This window comes from Bufo gargarizans, chromosome 11, assembly GCF_014858855.1.
Source record: "Bufo gargarizans isolate SCDJY-AF-19 chromosome 11, ASM1485885v1, whole genome shotgun sequence".
Lineage (NCBI taxonomy): Eukaryota > Metazoa > Chordata > Amphibia > Anura > Bufonidae > Bufo > Bufo gargarizans.
The window spans coordinates 81,875,766-81,894,969 of record NC_058090.1 but is presented as its reverse complement, the minus strand read 5'-3'; the positions used below and the strand labels follow the sequence as shown (position 1 = coordinate 81,894,969).

Below are 19,204 nucleotides of genomic sequence, written 5' to 3'. Positions count from 1 at the left end.
AAATACATAGAGCTCACAACCACGTGTCTGAGAAGGTAACATGAAATATGCTCTCTAATGAATGGGCTGGGACAGTGTAGGAACATTATATGGTGCATTAGGGTGAGGCTTCTGTGTGGTGTTGCCCTTTTAGGGCAGGTAATGGCAGGCTTCAAACCCCTTACATCTTTCCTCGGACCGAAAATCGGTTTTCTAGCAAATATTAAAATAGCTAGTCATTAGCCAGGAAAACTTTTCAGTCGTGTACTTCTCTTTCAAATTTCCCTTCCCTCCATGACTACTGCTATGATCAGAGGTTCAGTAGTTGTACTGTGTCCCAACACAGGAGAAAAGGGCTCTCCATCTGTGTGAAGAAGTCCTTATAGCACCTAAACCAAGGGGTTTGGCTCTCCTCCCAACACTTTTCCAACCTGCATACCTTGGTTCCTTCCCTCTTTGAAGAGTCTTCTCCCCTCTGTACCCACATCTGAGCATCCGACCACAGCTCCCAAACTGTAGCACCACCTCACTTGCAGATTGTATGAGCTCCCCTTACTTGTGTCACGTATACACATGATCTCTAACTGTCTGACTATGAAAACCGCCTGCCTACTTGGTACAGCATGCTGATGTCATCTGCCCATTTCACATCAGCTGTTGCTAATGGAGACCTCTCCTGGGAAAGCAACTTCAGAAGTCCCTGCAGCAAAGTCCATATTCCTGTATAGGGTTAAAAGGGTGACTACCAAGTAAATCATTTGACTCTACTCTTGAGATTAGCCCAAGACCAAAAAGACGTAGCAGCCCGGTAGGTCAATTCTCAGATTTCACCTCGCATGTCACCTCCACTCTACCATACTCTGTTTATGCTCTCAGATTCAAGACTTCTTTCGTGCATTTCCCTCATTTTGGGATTTCCCCACCTCTTTCCGTTTGATACTCCATAGCCCTCCAAAGCTACAGACCCTCTCTTAAGACTCAACTGTTCCAAAAAGCTCAAAAATTTGTACTAAACAGTCCTTCCACTAATATGGTCTCCATTTGATGTATAGAACTCCGTACTCCATTCTCCAACCTTACCTTGAACTGAACCGACTGTATATTACATGTTTTTATGATGCCGTCAGCTCATATCTGATCGGGGATCTCTTGTAGTTAACTGCAAATGGATATCAACCGACTGCATCTTAAAAGAAACACTAAGATAAAGTCAGTTTAGTTCAGTGGATCTGTGGTCAGCCCGGGAAATCCAGCAGAAACATGGAATATGTGTCCTGGGTCAACCACGATCGTGTGCATCTGCTCTTTTCCTGAGCAATTTGGTTTTTACAGATCTTGCTAGGTCTTGCTCACTAGCTAGAGCCTGTAAAAGAGCTTTTATACGTTTGTCTGTCTTATGCCTGATTCCTGGTTACTAACCTGAGTTCACCATATTGTTCCTATGCTGCCTGCCCTGATCTTTGGATTGTTTCACGCATTCCCACAAACTCTGTCAGCCCTGATCTCTGCCTGTTATTCACTACATGTACTACCTGTTCCCTCTGTGCCATGTATCGGTGTCTCTAAACTGAGCAATTTGGTTTTTACAGATCTTGCTAAGTTTTGCTCACTAGTACTAATATAACTGTGGCTCTGAACGCAGAATAAATGTATCGTTTTCTACCGAAATACGTCACTTAAGGTTTTACCACATATAACTGCAAAAGTGAACGCTGAATATATTTTTTTTTGTACTGAAATAGGCCACTAAATGCTTTCAACACAAATAATCGCCAAAGTAAATTGAGAATATATTTTTCTTTTTGTACTGAAATAAAAAATAACACATATAATTGCCACACTGACTGACTGCTACCGCCGCTACTTCCGTGAACCCCTGCACCACTACTTCCCGGGCAGGTAGGCTGCTGTGAAGCAGGTGGTCTACCCGGGGCATGTTTGGCTCCCGACCTCCCACTGCTGCCACCCTGCTGACTCCCAGCCATGCTTTCAAGACATATAACCTCCAACATGAACTGAGAATATATTTTTCTTTTTGTACTGAAATAGGCCACTAAACGCTTTCAACACAAATAACCGCCGAAGTCAACTGAGAATATATTTTTCATTTTGTACTGGAAAACAAAATAACACATATAACTGCCGCACTGACTGACTGCTACTGCTGCTACTTCCGTGAACCCCTGCACGACTACTTCCTGGGTAGGTAGGCTGCTGCGAAGCAGGTGGTCTACCCCAGGCACATTTGGCTCCCGACCTCCCACTGCTGCCACCCTGCTGACTCCCAGCCATGCTTTCAACACATATAACCGCCGAGGTGAACTGAGAATATATTTTTCTTTTTGTACTGAAATAGGCCAGTAAACGCTTTCAGCAGAAATAAATGCAACAGTGAAGTGCGTATATATTTTTTTCATTTTTGTACTAAAATAGGACACCGAACTCTTTCACCACATATTACTGCAGAAGTGAAATGCGTATATATATTTCCTTTTTGTAGTGAAATAGGCCACTAAACACTTTCAGAAATAAATGCCACAGTGAAGTGCGTATATATTTTTTCCTTTTTTGTACTGAAATAGGCCACTAAACTCTTTCTACACAAATAACTGCAAAACTGAACTGAGAATATATTTTTCTTTTTCCACAGATATAAGCCACTAAAGGCTTTTCAACATAGCACTTGCACCCCAATAACAAGAACAAATTGCAAGAATGCCAGAGCTGTCTAATGGCTATTTGGATCCCCAAATAATGTTTCCCTGCACTTGTAAATCAGTTTTTTTTCACAATGAGGTTTTTCTAGCACTGTCCCAAGCGACTTCAGACGTCTCTCCCTACACTAAGATGCTGTGAAATTATTACAAAGAAAATCAAAAATACTCCTGCGCTTCCATACAAAAAATCCACCAACCTCCAATTGGAGGTCCGCTGCACAGTGTATATGATGGGTTTTGCTGCTGCCTCCCAGGATACAAAATAGGTTAAATGTTAATTACCTTACGGTACAAACTTACACTGGCGCTGGTAGGTAGAAATATAACAAATCGAGTGGAGTGGCTCAGAAACGCGTCGGATGAACTTTGATCTCTGGGAGCACCAGTAGTACTTCGCGGTGACGTCACACGCACAGAAAATCCTGGACTCCGAATCTGTAGTCTGCTCCCTCGCACCACACAGCTACCGGCCGGAGCAGTGTGAATGCTGGTAGGTGAGCAGAGAAGATTTACTTTTCCCTACACTTCCCTACACACAGGAACGGGAACCCGGAACATTCATCTAGCCACTCCACTCGATTTGTTATATTTCTACCTACCAGCGCCAGTGTAAGTTTGTACCGTAAGGTAATTAACATTTAACCAATGCTGTGAAATTATTCCTCCCTATACCACAAAGCGCAAGGAAATTCGCATTCGTTGCGAATTGAATTTTCTCTGAAGTTCGGATCGAATTCCACTTCACCTGATTCGCTTCGCTCATCTCTAGTCTAACCCAAATTCAAACTGGTTGGTTGGCACAGTGGTTCCATAAACTTTGCCTGTAACACATATACTCACCTAAAGAATTATTTGGAACACCATACTAATACGGTGTTGGACCCCCTTTTGCCTTCAGAACTGCCTTAATTCTACGTGGCGTTGATTCAACAAGGTGCTGATAGCATTGTTGGCCTATATTGATAGGATAGCATCTTGCAGTTGATGGAGATTTGAGGGATGCACATCCAGGCCACGAAGCTCCCGTTCCACCACATCCCAAAGATGCTCTATTGAGTTGAGATCTGGTGACGGTGGGGGCCATTTTAGTACAGTTAACTCATTGTCATGTTCAAGAAACCAATTTGAAATTATTCGAGCTTTGTGACATGGTGCATAATCCTGCTGGAAGTAGCCATCAGAGGATGGGTACATGGTGGTCATGAAGGGATGGACATGGTCAGAAACAATGCTCAGGTAGCCCGTGGCATTTAAACGATGGCCAATTGGCACTAAGGGGCTTAAAGTGTGCCCAGAAAACATCCCCCACACCATTACACCACCACCAGCAGCCTGCACAGTGGTAACAAGGCATGATGGATACATGTTCTCGTTCTGTCTACACCAAATTCGGGCTCTACCATTTGAATGTCTCAACAGAAATCCACATTTTGGTGAGCTTGTGCAAATTGTAGCCTCTTTTTCCTATTTGTAGTGGAGATGAGTGGTACTCGGTGGGGTCTTCTGCTGTTGTAGCCCACCTTTCTTTCCCATTCTGACATTCAGTTTGGAGTTCAGGAGATTGTCTTGACCAGGACCACAACCCTACATGCATTGAAGCAACTGCCATGTGATTGGTTGACTAGATAATCGCATTAATGAGAAATAGAACAGGTGTTCCTAATAATTTTTTAGGTGAGTGTATATATTACAAAGAAAAAAATGTGGGGGGTTCAACCCGCACAACCCTGTATGCAGGTGCACATTGCTATGGCGAAATACAGATACAAACGTAAAAACACAAATGCAATCGCACTCTGCAACCAGCACTCTGCCCTGCCTCTATGCTGGATGTTGAATGAGGCATTGGTGTACATTCTCCTGGAGCCAAATGGCTACTGGTAGGTGCTATATAAGCAGACTCAGTTTTATACTGACTTTAAAACCAGCCTCCAGGGCAGCCTCCATCTTCATGCAGTCATGCACACCTGACCAGTTTGTCTGCCCTAGAGGCTGGTTTTAAAGTCAGTATAAAACTGAGTCTGCTTATATAGCACCTACCAGTAGCCATTTGGCTCCAGGAGAAGTATATAGTGGGCTCAGCATGCATGTTGGTACTTGCATCCCTGGATCCGATGAAAGCTGTAATGGCACCGGACGGGGTTAAAAGCAGAGTGTGCTTGGCGTGCATGCTGTACCTGCGCTCCCTGGACTTTGTGTGGCTGTCATGGCCCATAACAGGTAGGAACTAGTGTTAGGGACCACTCATGGAGGCGACCTTGACGTGGTGAGTGGCTTATTACGCTTTGGCCAAAATGTACACCAATGCCTCATTCAACATCCAGCATAGAGGCAGGGCAGAGTGCTGGTCGCAGAGTGCTATTGCATTTGTGTTTTTATGAGTGCATATATTAGTTCTTGTCCAGAATCTATAACTTCCTCTCAGTTTGGAAATTTAGCATGGTAGAGAGACTCACTTAACACTTAGTCAGACCAGGGAGGAGTTACGGGTTCTGGCTGAAGTAGAACTGACTTAATTGTGGCTGGTCAGGGTTTCTCACAATATACTCATCAATGCACTGCTCCACTGTGGACCCACACTCTGCCTTCATCCTTGTAAATATATAAAAGACAATACAGAGTAAGTCCAACTTTAAATAGAGAGCAGAGGAGGATTGGCCATAGACCTTACAGGGAAATTTCCCTGTGGGCCGATGCCAAGGGGGCCACCTGAGCCCTCCTAAAGGCCGGACAAAGGAGGTTTTTGGGGATGTATTTTGTGCTGATGGGGGAAGTATTTTGTGATGAATTGTGGTATTTGGCTCTGTTGGGGTGGTATAATGTGCCACAGTATGGTATTTCTGGCCCGCCTATTTGTGTTGGCCCTGCCTTCCATCAATTAAAATATGGCTACTTTTAGTATTTTTTCCAGGGCCACTTTAAGTTCCCAGTCGGCCCCTGATAGAGAGTATTTAAAGCCTGAGGCATACAAAAGTACAGTATGGTTCCATTGAAGCCTATAGGTGCTGTAGTATGGCACCTTAAGACTACAGGTGTAAATGTGTCTAAGGAGTAGGCCTATTTTGTGTCTCTCCATTTAGGACTAGCATCAGGGAAGAAACCTACCTATTTTCAATGCCCATGGGAGTTGTCCATGTCAGCAACTGCAGAGGTCAGCACAGTTGCCATGGGTCTACAACTGGGGGGTGTTAATAAGACAAACAGAAGCTGTTTTCATCATTCAGGGTCCAGTGCTTGGCTCATAGCCTTGAAAGAGTTCATACAGCAGATGTGCTGCCTGAGTGGGTCCGAGTCACTATTAGAGTCTTTGCAGAGATTTTGCTAGGCGGTGATAGGCCTATGTGACTGCAGGAGTCTGCATGATCCCTCTTTTTTGAGCTTGGACAAGCCAAATTTGCCAGTGTCTCTGAAATTCAGGACAATCCAGGTACATTTTTGACCACTATGGTCCTCCTCCTGTGGACTGGTGTGACTTTTAAAGAAGTAAAACAAAGTTCAGTTTCTACGGCACTTCTGTGCATGGGGATGCATTGGGGGTAAACCCCAGTACAACATCTGGCAGCCATTTGAACTATCCATGAGCAGGTCTGTGGAGCTTGTAGATCAGAGTTTTGACCAATCGGGTTCACTGGTGCTAAGAATTGAATGTGAGGTCATATGACAAGCCAGACAGTGGTCAGCATATGGATGAAGTCTTATAATATTTTATTTTTAGGGAAACCCCTGATAAATGGTAATGATCAGCCATTTTGTAGAAAGTAATATAATAGGCAAAACTCAAGCCCAGAGAGACAGAATAACATAGGATTGCAATGAATAAATGTCTGTCCTCCACGTAAATAAGTTGTATATTAGAAGATTATAAGGGTACATTATAAAACCCTGGATAACAATAAAAAAGCATGGTGCACACAGCTGTATCCAAGAGTCCTTAATGCGTTCGTCCTATCTGGACATCTATGGCATTTCGATAGGATATACCATAAATGTCCTACAACCCCACCTCTGGGACCAGCTTCTATCTCAAGACGGTGAATGGAGACCAAGCTGCGCATGCCTGGCCTTCTCTGTTCACTGCTATGACACTTCCAAAAATAGCTGAGCGCTGGCTTGGTTATTTTGGAGGTCCCATAGCGATGAATGGAGAGGTGGCCCCAAATACACAGCGTCCACTCCATTAATTGCTGTGGGACTTTAAAAAATAACTGAGTATGCATGCATAGGATTGAATGGAGAGGAAGGATGCATGTGGGCATGCTCTTTGACCACGTCGTGGCCCCTTTCTTATCCTATGGATATGCCATAAATGTTCAGATGGGACAACCCCTTTGAAGGAGGACTACCATTTACAGACAATGATGGTATATCAGTGTGAGATGGATGTGGGTCCCAACACTAACCTGTACTAGAAAAAGGAAAATCAGATTCTGATTGGTTAATTAAACCCGTTACCCTTATCATAATAATAAGCATTCAGGATTGGTGAAGAATGGTCATGGGGACACAGGTAGAGAAGTCCTTCTGACAAGATTCCTGCAACTTCAACCTGTGGTAACTAAAGTTAGGAGAGTTGAGAGTGGTTGAACTTGATGAATCTCTGTCTCTTTTCAACCAGTGAAATAGGAATATCCCACAGGGACATAGCTTTTTGGGGGTGCAGTCTGCAGAGATAATAGCCACATTCTTCTCTAATGCTTAGGGGGGATCATATTACAGATTTTACATTGGGACAAATGCTATAAATGTCAGGTGGGGGTCTCAAAGGTAGAGGAGAATGTGGATCCATAACTCTGGCTGGGCACATAAACATGGCCAACCTTCTCTTAGGAAATTGTGTGGAAAAGAGGTCACACCTTTTCGTGATTCTCCCCCTTGAAGTCTATGTACAGTATGGTACACAAAGAGTCATAGGGACCTGCCAAAGCTTCTAAAAGTCACTTCTCTACCTGGTCCCCTATATGAACTAGACTGCTTATTGTGCCCTACTGGGGTTAGAGGTCTCTAGTTTTCTTAATAAGTTGGGGTCGCAGAGGTTCACCTACAAAATAGCATCCTGAAAATTTTAAAATAAATCCACTAACATTTCTTTGATGGCTTATACAAGAGGACATCATCAATCTCGTAGTCCACAGACTCCCAGTTAATTACAGTTTCCACAACAATTATAACTACTTTTAGAGTACATCAATTGCATCTCACTGGGGTGGAGAGCCTGATCCCACATGTTAACATTTCTAATTTCACCCAAATAAGAAGGAAGTCCTGCATTAAGCAAGATCCTGCCTGAGGACTGCAATAACCTTTGGGTCTATGATGAAACCTGGCTTTAAGACCTTCCTTGGAAAAAGTTTCCCATTGACAACCAAATGGATGATCCCAGTGCTGGACTCCCAGGTCACACAGATGAGTCTCCACTCCATGCTCTCTTCGCTGACCTTATAGTAAACATACTGTTGGTCTAGGACAATGAAGTAATAATCTAGCTGCCGGTAGAGCTGGAACAGTGCTATGGAATTATTTTCATTCTTCAGTTTGAAGAGGGAGTCTTTCTGGGTGGTGTCTGAGTAGGATTGCAGACAGACAGTGATATTGCTCAGTGGTTCAGTGGTGGTGGGCTTCAAAACCACTTTTGCTGTTCTGCCGATTTTGTAAAACACAAAAGATGCTCCATGCAAATCTGAAAGAGAAAGGAAAGTTCAAATCAGATCCCTGTCATCATTCTAGGGGAAGAGTGAAAAGTAGTGACAGAGCAAAAGGGGAATTTTTGTTATACGACCCAACAAAGAGATTAGATAGATAGATAGAATAGGTAGATACAGTAGATAGATAGATAGATAGATACAGTAGATAGATAGATAGAATAGGTAGATAGATAGATAATAAGTGGTGGATGGAAAGATAGATAAAGGATAGATATATAGATAGATATGACATAGATGATAGACAGAAAGACGATAACAAGTGCCAGTGAAATACCCAGCTTAGTAACTGACTCACTCTCATTGGCGCAACATCCAGAGATGACCACAAGCAGCAGAACCGGGAAGTTCATCCTGTACAGAACACAGACACAGGACCTCATTTCAGTGGATGCTATCTATACGTTATTACTAGTGTCGAGCGAGCATGCAGCAGTTCGGTTCGAGCATATCGCAGTGTTCAGCCAAATACTATGTATGCTCGGGCACAATGAAAATGAACGGGAGACTCGAGCATTAAACCAGGCACCCCCTGCTCTGAAGAAGAGAGAGTGCCTGGTTTTCAGAAAAAAAGGTTAGAAATTGATGGAAACACCACCGAAATGGTTTGGAAACAGCATGGGGAGAATGTCTGGATGCATCTCGGACTCCCACTACCTATGACATACAATAGACAACCACACAAAGGCTATATGCCAAAAGCCGGGTATGTGCAAGCCAACAATCTATCCATGAGACAGATACAGTCAACATACCTTACAATGGCAGCCTTGTGCACTATGAGACATTCCAAACCAGCTCTCATCTGACTGAGAGCCTGTAAGCATCAAAGTTGCTTCATAACTGTTGGATGGCTTGGGTGGACCTGCGCACCTAGATCATTATCATCAGGGTGACAAAAAGTTTTCTGATTGTCCTAATATAATATTCAATAATCTTTCTATACAGTCTTGTCATGTAAACTAATTTGCATAATTGTGGGCATATGCAAATTAGCTTAATCTGCTTGTTTTTCAGCTGAAACAGCATTCACGATTAGAATATTCGCGATCAACATTACTTATGAACAGCGCCATCTATTGGTTTCATAGTCTTGTCATAAGACTATGAAACCAATAACATATAAAGCGTCATCAATCCTTACATAAAGACGCACTACCATGAGACTACACGACAATAAATCCACATGAACTCCAAAATAAGACAGTGCACACCTGCAGGAATACCTATAATAAAAAAATTTTTTAACCACATCACCTGTATAGAAGGGGGGGGGGGGGGGGTTTGGGGTGGAATGTGTAAGGAAAGGATTATTGCACTGTTTATATGTGTTTTATCTTTGTTTTCACTGCATATATCTGTAAAAAGGAATATGACCTGTAAGTTGATCCAATATGTACCTTTGAATGTAAATGTGCAAATTATATCAAAACCTAATAAAATGTATTTAACAAAAGACTATGAAACCAATAGATGGCGCTGTCCATGGGTCATGAACAGCGCCATCTATTGGATTCATTGGGCCAGATTTATCATGACTCTGACAGCTCACTCCACTTTCACATAAGGCTTTCAGAAAACTGACTTGAGCTAATGATAAATCTGGCCCATAGTCTTTTCATTCATGAGTAGTGTAGATCGCGAATATTCTAATTGCGAATTTTTTGCGTGAATTTCCCATGCAAATGGATTTTCAGCTGAAAAACAAGGCAGATTCTGCTCATTGCATTGTCTTTCCCATATGCCCATGATGTTTATGCAAATGAGTTTACATGACAAAACTGTATAGAAAGGTTATTGAATATTATGTTAGGACAATCAGAAAACTTTTTGTCACCCTAATGATAATGATCTAGGTGCACAAGTCCACACAAGCCATCCAACACATATGAAGCAACTTTGTAGCTTACAGGCTCTCTTAACGCTTGGGTTTTCCCATTGACTTCCATTGTGCTCGGGTGCTCAATGTGTTCGGCCAGAGCACCGGAGCACTTTGGCACTCGATCAATACTAGTTATTACATCACCAATCATCACATGTACATTTTCCTGGAATCTCTCAGGACTGGAGATACATTAGTGGTGATCACGAGGGCAAGGATTTTACTTTTCTTCCTCTCAGTCTTTCTTTTAAAGAACCCTATAGACAGTCTTTCCACTGCCTGAAATGGCTACAGGTCCTTTGTGAAATGGACCAATACAAATACCTTGACTGTCTGTAAAATAAACTTTTTCATTGCGCCTTTGACCACCTAAGCCACTAGTGAAATTAGAATAAAATCTGACTATGGGAAGGTGGTACTTTGGTTTTTGCCCAGGGACCCATTTTCTATAAAACTGGCCCCGAATGGCTGATGACAAAGAATAATAGATTGTAATCATCTTTATAGCAGCTCAAACAAGGGGTTGTCACTACTTTTCTAAATACTTAAAAAAGAGTTAGGACCTACTCAAGTCCAGCAACCTTGACCCAAAACCCCATAGACTACTTTATTAATTACATATCACATCTTATGTAATGTTCACTTACCTTGATTCAGACTTGATTGGTCCAGAGTATCTCATCTAGAGTGTAAAGAGGCTGTGTAATGACTGAACTTCCCTCATACCATATTTTATATATTGTTGGGATGTCCCACCCCAACCAACCCCCTTACCCCAACCAACCCCCTTACCCCATCCTCCCATCTGTTTTTGTACATATACTCCTATGTTAAATCAACTTCTCAACATTTCCAGGAATAAACTAGTGAAACCGCAAGACCGGAAATCCAGTGTAGGAAAACCTGAAGAGAGATATAGGTCTGGCAGTATTGGAATGTTGGAATGTGATTATGAGAATTAAAGCCTGACAAACACCATTGGGCTCTCCCTTTCTCTTAGAAGGATCCCTTGAAGATAAACACTGATCACAGGTGTCCAGCTGAATCTGCGTAGGAACCCAGTTGTATGTATATGTTCATTTCTTCCCCCATCAGAAAAAATCACACTGAAATGTATAAGCTGTCCATGTAATTCATGGATGAGCCACATCCTACAGAGCAAGAGATGCCATTTGGGGGTATGTTTCTGTAGGAGGATCTGTAACTTGAAGAATGACGGAGAACTTTTGAGGGTGAAAGAAATAACTTTATTTCCTTCATAACAGTGGTATGATATGCTTGATGGTTTTAGAACACGTGACACAATATGCTTGATGGTTACAGGACCACATTTGGTGGCACAGTAAAGAACATTTTGAGCAGTCCATCACTGGGGCAAGAGACCATGAGGAACTCCAACTAATCCACCATAATTGGGTTGCACCCAATGTCAGCTTTCTCCTGCTCTTGTGGTGGCAATGTGGCTCCCTGGGAGGCAACCCCAGCCACAGCCTGGCTTACCGTCATTCCAGGCACAATGCCTTATAGGACAAGCTTAGAGGAAAGTAATGATACCTTTCACTTAGTGACCTATTGCTTCATTCTGGAGAAAAAGTACTTTTAGTCTAGATGCAGATGAACAGTTAAGAGCACCAAGACATTTTGTACACATTTGCTCTTCTGCCTTCCTTTGACAGCTCCTCTTTCTCCTTCTTGATTGACAGGTGCCGGTTTCAGCATATTCACCAAACCTGGCCCTGCGGGGGAGGGGTTGACAGAGGTGAAGGAGGAGGAAGGATGCACAGAGTGGTTTAGGCCCACCCTTAGTGCCCTTAACTGCTCATCTGCATATGAAATAAAAGTGCTTTTTCTCCAGAATGAATCAAGGTATCATTACATTCAGCTGAGTGACCCCTACAAGGCATTGTGCCTGGTGTAACAGAGAATTTTCTGGTGACAGACTCCCCCTAACATTACCCTTTCACACTCCACCAGTCTGCTCACACTGCAGGACTGTAATAGGCCTCACACTAGACCTTAAGGCCTCACACTAGACCTTAAAGGAAGCCATTGTCTCTCTCTTTATCTGCAGGTCATTCTCCAACTTTGGTCAGGTGCCTACAGGGTCAGACTGGCCTACCAGAGTACCAGAGAATCTGTGGTGGGCCCAAGGGAAGCTGTGTGCCTACAAAGTCTATACTGACCAGACACTGGCTTCCAAACATGGTTAGGCTATTTCACTCTACAGCTGTCTGGCTTCCACTTGGTAACAGTACTCAGATTACAACACCTCTATTAATGGGGTGACTTTGGATGGCCCTCAAACTAGCTTATACTCACCTTGCTGAGTCTGCTGTGGTTGTGACAGTGTCCAGGTCCCTACTACACTTCACTTCCTGCTCCTGTTGCAACACAGCAACAAATGGCTGGGAATGTCACTCGGCCAATCAGAGACTGCAGTGATGACCCACCTCTGCTTTTGATTGATTAAGTGTCATTCCTAGCTATTTCCTGCTGTGTCAAGATGTCCTGACCTGGCTACGCTCATAACGGCAGCCGCAGGAGATTGGTTATGCTCTGATATACATTTTTGATTTTTTTTTTTGCATTAGAATTACCCCTTCAAGTCATAAAAGTGGTGTTTCTTTTAAGGCCATCCCTTCACACAAACATTTATCTTATAAAAGTTGCGTTGTCCTCTGCTACTGCCACAACATCATTTTGAACCACTGAAGACCAATGACAAAGGTCTGTCTCGTTAAACCTCTAAGATCAGCTCCTCAGGGGTGGAGCTATAAGAGGTGCCTAAAAGTGTTTAAAGGCCCTTCTGCCATTATGGTGCTTAAAAGCGTGGTCACATAACAGGCCAGTCAGTTGTCAGTATGGAAATCTTTGGCAAATGCCTGTTGAATATTCATGAGCATTATTAAAGGAATATTAAGGGCGAAACTGAAGCCCAGACAAAGAGAAGTGTTAGATGACATTGGATTACAAATGTAATTTATAGGTAGAAAAGAGACTACACAACACTTGACTAAATCAAATGTGTATTATAAAAGAACATTATAACATACATTATAGGACATGTAATGCGTTAGCTTCATCTCGGACTGCTCATGATTGCTTTTTAATAGATATGGACCAAAGAACTGAAGATAATTATTACGAGTGCTGGGGTCCTCAAATGTTACAATTAAATTGCGTATATTCCCAGCAAACACATTTTTTTATTATGTTTAACCTATGTGAGGTGACTGAAGTCCCTATTACAGATTTTAAAGCGAGACCAAGAAGCCCCACTTATGCAGTATTTATGTAATAAATGTCAAATATATGTCCTGGAAAAAAGGACTATACCAGGCGCCACCAAGAATAGAGGATCTTGAGATGTAGTCTCTTTGACCATTTATTTACAATGTAAATGCAACGTGTTTTTGGACTGGACTAGTCCAGTCCTGAAACGCATTGCTTTTACACTGTAAAAAAAATCCAGTCCTGAAAAAAGTTGCTTTTGCATTGTAAAAAATGGTCAAAGGGACTATACCTCGGGATTCTCTACCCTCAGCGGCTCCTTGTACACTTCATTTTTCCAGGATGTACTTCTAATTTTCACCAGTTCCACAAGCTTTCTAGATGGACCTTGGGTTGCAGCCACACTTATCTATGTGTCTACATGGATGTTGTGCTCCCAGCACAACCATCCATGATGGGCATATTTCATTGCATATCCCCCATCTTCTTTTATTGGGATAACGCCCTATGTTGTGCCATTGTGGGTTTTTTTCTTACAAAAATGTCAGATAGGTGGGAATCTTAAATATGGAGGAGAATGTGGATCCCTGACCCTAGTTCGGCAAGTAAAGATAGCCTTGCAGCAACTGAAAAAGCCTATGTAAGGTAGTGGTACGTAAACAGTCAAGTGTACTTTCCAGGCTTCAGTGACCACCTGGTTCAAGCTTCTCCATCCTGTTAACTATATGCAGCAATCTGCCTGACTTGCCTAACTGGGGTTAGGGGTTTCCTGTTTTTTGGTAAGTAGGGGTCCCACAGGTTCACCTAAAAATAGCATCCCTACAATTTTAATCAAATAATATGATGATTTCCTCAGTAATTTAGACCAACTAAGGTTTCATTGATGGCCTATACAAGAGGATGTCTCCATAAATCTTATAGTCCACGGACTCCCAGTTAATGACATTTCCACTACAATTACGACAATTATTAAAATACATTGATTGCATCTCACTGGGGTGAAGAGCTTGATCCCACATGTGAACGTTTGTAATTTCACCCACATATGAGGGTCCTCCTACTCCAAAACCAGCATCAGAAACTGCAAGATTATGCCCGAGGACCGCAGTAAACCCTGGGACTATGCTGAAACCTGGCTTTAAGACTTTCCTGGGAAACAGTTTCCCATTGACAACAAAATGGATGACACCATTGCTGGACTCCCAGGACACACAGATGAGTCTCAACTCCATTCTCTCTCCGCTGTTCCTAAAGGAAACTTCATCTCGGTCTATTTTAATGTTGTAAATGTTTGAGACTTGGTAGAGATGGAACGGATACACATTTTGATTCTGCAATTTGAAGAGGGAATCTCTCTGGGTGAGATCTGTATAGGACTGCAGACAGACAGTGATACTTCTCAAAGGTTCGGTAATGATGGGCTTCAAAATCACTCTATCTGAGCTAGTAGTCTTAGAAAACAAGAAAGATGCACCAAGCAAATCTAAAAGAGAAAAAAAAACAAGGACCAGATCACATCTCTGTCATCTTTCTAGGAGTCTGTTTACACAGGCAGATAGCTTTGGTTTGGGGAATTATCGCCCCATGTTAAACCAAAAGAAAGAGGCATTGACTGTTACAGGGCCCAGCAGGACTCTAGCCAGGTCCTGTTCCAGGTGTATGTGGATAGTTATTAGACAGGACAAAAATATTAGATTGCTTAAATACAAATTCAAGCCACAGACCATGTGCTTTCTTCTCTCAGGTCCTTCCTCCTCTGGTCACTGCCATTCTAAGTCATGATGCTGACCAGCATCAGTATATTGTATGAGCTGATGCACACTATGCCTTGGTTTTGTTTGGCATCTGAACCCAGTATGGCAGCAGCCACACCCAAAGGGACCAGGAGTGCCATGAAGAAGATCCCTGAAATGCCCAGCTTAGTGACAGACTTACTCTCCTCGGCACAACATCCAGAGATGACCACAAGCAGCAGAACCACAATCTTCATCCTATACAGAACATAGACACAAGATGTTACTACATCACTCCTCAAATGTACGTATTCCTGGAAGCTCTCAGGACTGGAGATATATTAGGGGTGATTACAAGGGCAGGGATTTTACTGTTCTTCCTCTCAGTCCGTCTTTTGAAGAACCCTATGGACAGCCTTTCCACTCCCTAAAATGGCTGCATGGACTGGTATTAGGGGGTGACAAACTGGGCACTTGTCCATGACCCCCATCTCCTAGGAGCCTCCAAAGACCACCAAAATGTGTCTTTTCCCCTCACATAACTTTGACTGCCAGGAAACATAACATTAAACCCTCTCTCTCCTAGGCCACCTAGGTCTTTTTATTACCCTAGACTACCAGGGAAATTATGATAAAAAGTAACTAAGGGGCACTTTGTTTCTCATTTTCTAGAAAACTGGTCCTGAATCAGGGCAGTAGGACAGTACATTGTATTCACCTTCAGAGCAGCTCCAACAAAAGCTTTTTACTACTGTCTAAACTACTTAAATGAGGATGGGATCTACTCAAGCATAGCCACCCTGACCCAAGCCCACAAAGACTACATAATTTATTACACATCACTATTAAGTAATGTTCACTTACCTGGATTCAGAGATTGGTCCAAAGTATCTCATCTAGTGTGTAAAGAGGCTGTGTAATGACTGAACTACCCTCATACGTTACTTTATATATTGCCGAGATACCCAACCCCTGACCCTCCCCCAAGATATTTTTCTCCTTATCATTCTTTCTTTGTTAAAACAATTTCTTAACATTTCCTGGAAAGATACTGGTAATCCAATTTTAGTTACAATGGTCTCCTGAGAGATAAGCAGATCACAGGATGTCCTGCTGCAGCTGCAATCTAAGGATGGTAGTAAAAAGTGATCAATTCCTCTCTGCAGCACCCCCACGGGTGAATTAAAGAACTGCAACCCCTATCAAGTTAGGGAAAGCAGGTTTTCTTCTATTGAGATTCCTCCTAACAAACCTCAACCCTATAGCAGTGTAGACAAGGGCTGAAACATCTGAGATCAGCTGGCATAGAAGACGTGGAGGTAGCAGTTGCAACCAGTTTCTGGTGCCAGTTATTGTATTATTATTGGTATATAATAAGCGGGGGGCCCTATTACAGATTTTGCTTTCTTACAATGAACTTTTCCTGTACCCTGTTATCTCCTTTGCTTGGACATCCATGGAATACATGGCTGTACTAAGTGTGCCATGCAGGAGCTGCTCTTTTCTGGCTGATGAAGGGGGTCTCTTTATGATGAACATATGTCTTAATAGGGCTTTGGGTAGGGTTTGTCCATTTGGCACATGATGGTATCCTGCTCCATACACCCATAGATACATCTGCACACATCAAATAGGTTTTTTTATGGACACAATGGCAGTCAGCATGATAAAGGCACTTTGGCAGACAATATTATGTGGATACAATAGGAGGCACTATTATATAGAAACCTGGCAGGCACTGGAGGTACTATTACATATATAGGCACTTGGCAGGTACTGTTATGTGAACAATAAGACAAGCACTATTTTGTAGGTATTATATAGGTACTATTATATAGGTACTTGGCAGGCACTATTTTGTAGGTATTATATAGGTACTTGGCAGGCACTATTTTGTAGGTATTATATAGGTACTTGGCAGGCACTATTTTGTAGGTATTATACAGGTACTTGGCAGGCACTATTTTGTAGGTATTATATAGGTACTTGGCAGGCACTATTTTGTAGGTATTATATAGGTACTTGGCAGGCACTATTTTGTGAATATAATACGAAGCATTATTATACAGGCATCTGGCAGGCATTGTTATGTGGATACTATAGGAGGCACTAGACACTTGGCAAGCACTTTTATGTGAACACTAAAGCAGGCACAGACAGACACATAGCAGGCATTGATATGTGGATACAATAGAAGGCACTATTATATGGATATTAAGGACAACGTCTATGTCTGATTTGATTTTGGGCTATTTCTGGGGGAGTTGTCCTGGCCAGGGGCATTGCTAGGGTCTGAAAACATCCGGGGCACAAGCCCATTGTATCACGCCCCTGTGAAGCCACGCCCCACCCATGAAGCCACGCCCCCATGGGCCTTCACAGTAGTTATTAACCCCTTTTAGCAGTCCTCCCTTCACAGTAGTTATTAAGCCCTTTCAGCAATCCCCCCTTCAGTGAATGAAGGACTGCTGAAATGGGTTAATAACTACTGTGAAGGGCCTAGCCGTCTGGGCAACCCCACAGATCATCCCCTCAGTAATCCGTATCCTGCAGTAACTGAACTTTAAATCAGCGCTCATCTCATTACTATCTTGACTTAGACACTCAGCTCCAGTAACAGGCAGTGTGGGCGGCGCTCACTCACTGACGTCACGCGTCTGCACCGCCTAGTTGGAGGAGCAGGCGCGTGACGTCAGTGAGCGAGCGCCACCAGCACAGCATGTTTCCGGAGCTGATTGTGTAAGATAGTAATGAGATCATAAGCCAGCCAGGGGCATAGCTAGAACTGACTGGGCCCCACAGCAAAATTTTGTATGGGCCCCCCCCCTCCATGACTATCCTGGCATCCTATATGTGCATATGTAAGGGAGAGTTCACATCACATTTTTGCCATCCGTTTAATGTTTACGTTGGAAAATGGGATACAAAAGCGCAGCACACTACGCTTTGTATCCTGCTGTCACAACCAGACAGCTGAGAAGCTCTGACAGAAGCCTTTCAGAACCTCCTCCTTGAGTTTTCTTTGTTTTGGTTTTCAGTTCCTCATCTCGTTAGCCTCTCTCAGCTGTCATGTAGTTGGACTGATTGCATCCCTTTAAATTCCTCCCCATAATGCATTAGTGTGCGGCTTATACAACTTCCTGGAGTGTGTGTGCATGCTGATCCTATTTTCCAGTCTTCTACAAGATAAGTGCTGTACATTTATTTGTGATTTTCTGTTTGCTGGATCCCAGGTGACCCTGACTCCCTCCGTGTCTAGTGTAGGGAGCCGGTGGTCGTGTCCCCTCACTATTGTAGGGTGTTAAGGTGGTATATAGTCGAGGTACGAGGATATGCGATCATCCACCATTGGGGTGTTCGCATAGGCTGAGCAGTCAGGGAGAGTGCCAGGTCTTATGCAGGGGTCTCCCTTTTGTTCCTTAGTTTTGGATCCAGTGAGTCATATATTCATTTTGCATTGTCTTGTTTCCTGTACACCTTCCGTGACATTATAAGCCGCCAAAACCGTCTCAAGCATGGATCCGGTTTCACTTTTGACTGAACGCTTCCAGGGTCTTTCATTGGAGGTAGCTGATCTCCGTAAGACTCTTTCTCAGTTTCTAGTGACCGGTTCAGCTTGCGTTCATGGAGTTTGTTCTGAGCCTAAGATCTCGCTCCCGGATACGTTCTCCGGGGGTAGTGAGAATTTTGTGCGTTTCAGAGAGGCTTGCAAACTCCATTTTCGCCTTCTTCCCCATTCCTCTGGTGATGAGGAACGGAGGGTGGGGATAATTATATCGCTGCTCAGGGGTAACGCTCAGTCGTGGGCCTTTTCGTTGCCGGTGGGGGCACGGCCCCTCCGTCCAGTGGATGAATTCTTTTTACCCCTGGGTCAGATATATGATGATCTGGATCGTGTTGCTTTGGCTGAGTCTAGACTACGTCTGTTATGCCAGGGTAAACAATCCGCAGAGATATACTGCT

The 19,204-nt window shown here is 43.1% G+C and overlaps 2 protein-coding genes across 2 annotated transcripts; both read right to left on the bottom strand.

The window, feature by feature from the left end:
• Window positions 1-6,390: 6,390 nt before the first annotated feature.
• LOC122921981 (C-reactive protein-like) lies at window positions 6,391-10,999 on the bottom strand. Its single transcript, XM_044272356.1, has 3 exons — window positions 10,925-10,999; window positions 8,694-8,749; window positions 6,391-8,373 (listed from the first exon to the last, which is right to left on the bottom strand). Exons 1-3 carry the CDS (start codon window positions 10,957-10,959, stop codon window positions 7,964-7,966), a joined length of 501 nt encoding a protein of 166 aa, XP_044128291.1. The 5' UTR covers window positions 10,960-10,999; the 3' UTR covers window positions 6,391-7,963.
• A 2,287-nt stretch (window positions 11,000-13,286) lies between these two features.
• LOC122921810 (C-reactive protein-like) lies at window positions 13,287-16,193 on the bottom strand. The gene is made up of 3 exons (XM_044272064.1): window positions 16,106-16,193; window positions 15,444-15,499; window positions 13,287-14,991 (listed from the first exon to the last, which is right to left on the bottom strand). The coding sequence occupies exons 1-3, from the start codon at window positions 16,135-16,137 to the stop codon at window positions 14,378-14,380; spliced, it is 702 nt and encodes a 233-aa protein (XP_044127999.1). The 5' UTR covers window positions 16,138-16,193; the 3' UTR covers window positions 13,287-14,377.
• Between the last annotated feature and the right edge of the window lie 3,011 nt (window positions 16,194-19,204).

Bases quoted from the DNA above. Each gene is read 5' to 3' on its own strand.
- LOC122921981 (XM_044272356.1), bottom strand. From the start codon at position 10,959: ATGAGATACTCTGGACCAATCAAGTCTGAATCAAG. The intron at 8,750-10,924 runs GTAAGTGAACAT...TGTTCTGTACAG, and splicing joins CCAATCAAGTCTGAATCAAG to GATGAACTTCCCGGTTCTGC. The intron at 8,374-8,693 runs GTGAGTCAGTTA...TTTCTCTTTCAG, and splicing joins TGGATGTTGCGCCAATGAGA to ATTTGCATGGAGCATCTTTT.
- LOC122921810 (XM_044272064.1), bottom strand. From the start codon at position 16,137: ATGAGATACTTTGGACCAATCTCTGAATCCAG. The intron at 15,500-16,105 runs GTAAGTGAACAT...TGTTCTGTATAG, and splicing joins GGACCAATCTCTGAATCCAG to GATGAAGATTGTGGTTCTGC. The intron at 14,992-15,443 runs GTAAGTCTGTCA...TTTCTCTTTTAG, and splicing joins TGGATGTTGTGCCGAGGAGA to ATTTGCTTGGTGCATCTTTC.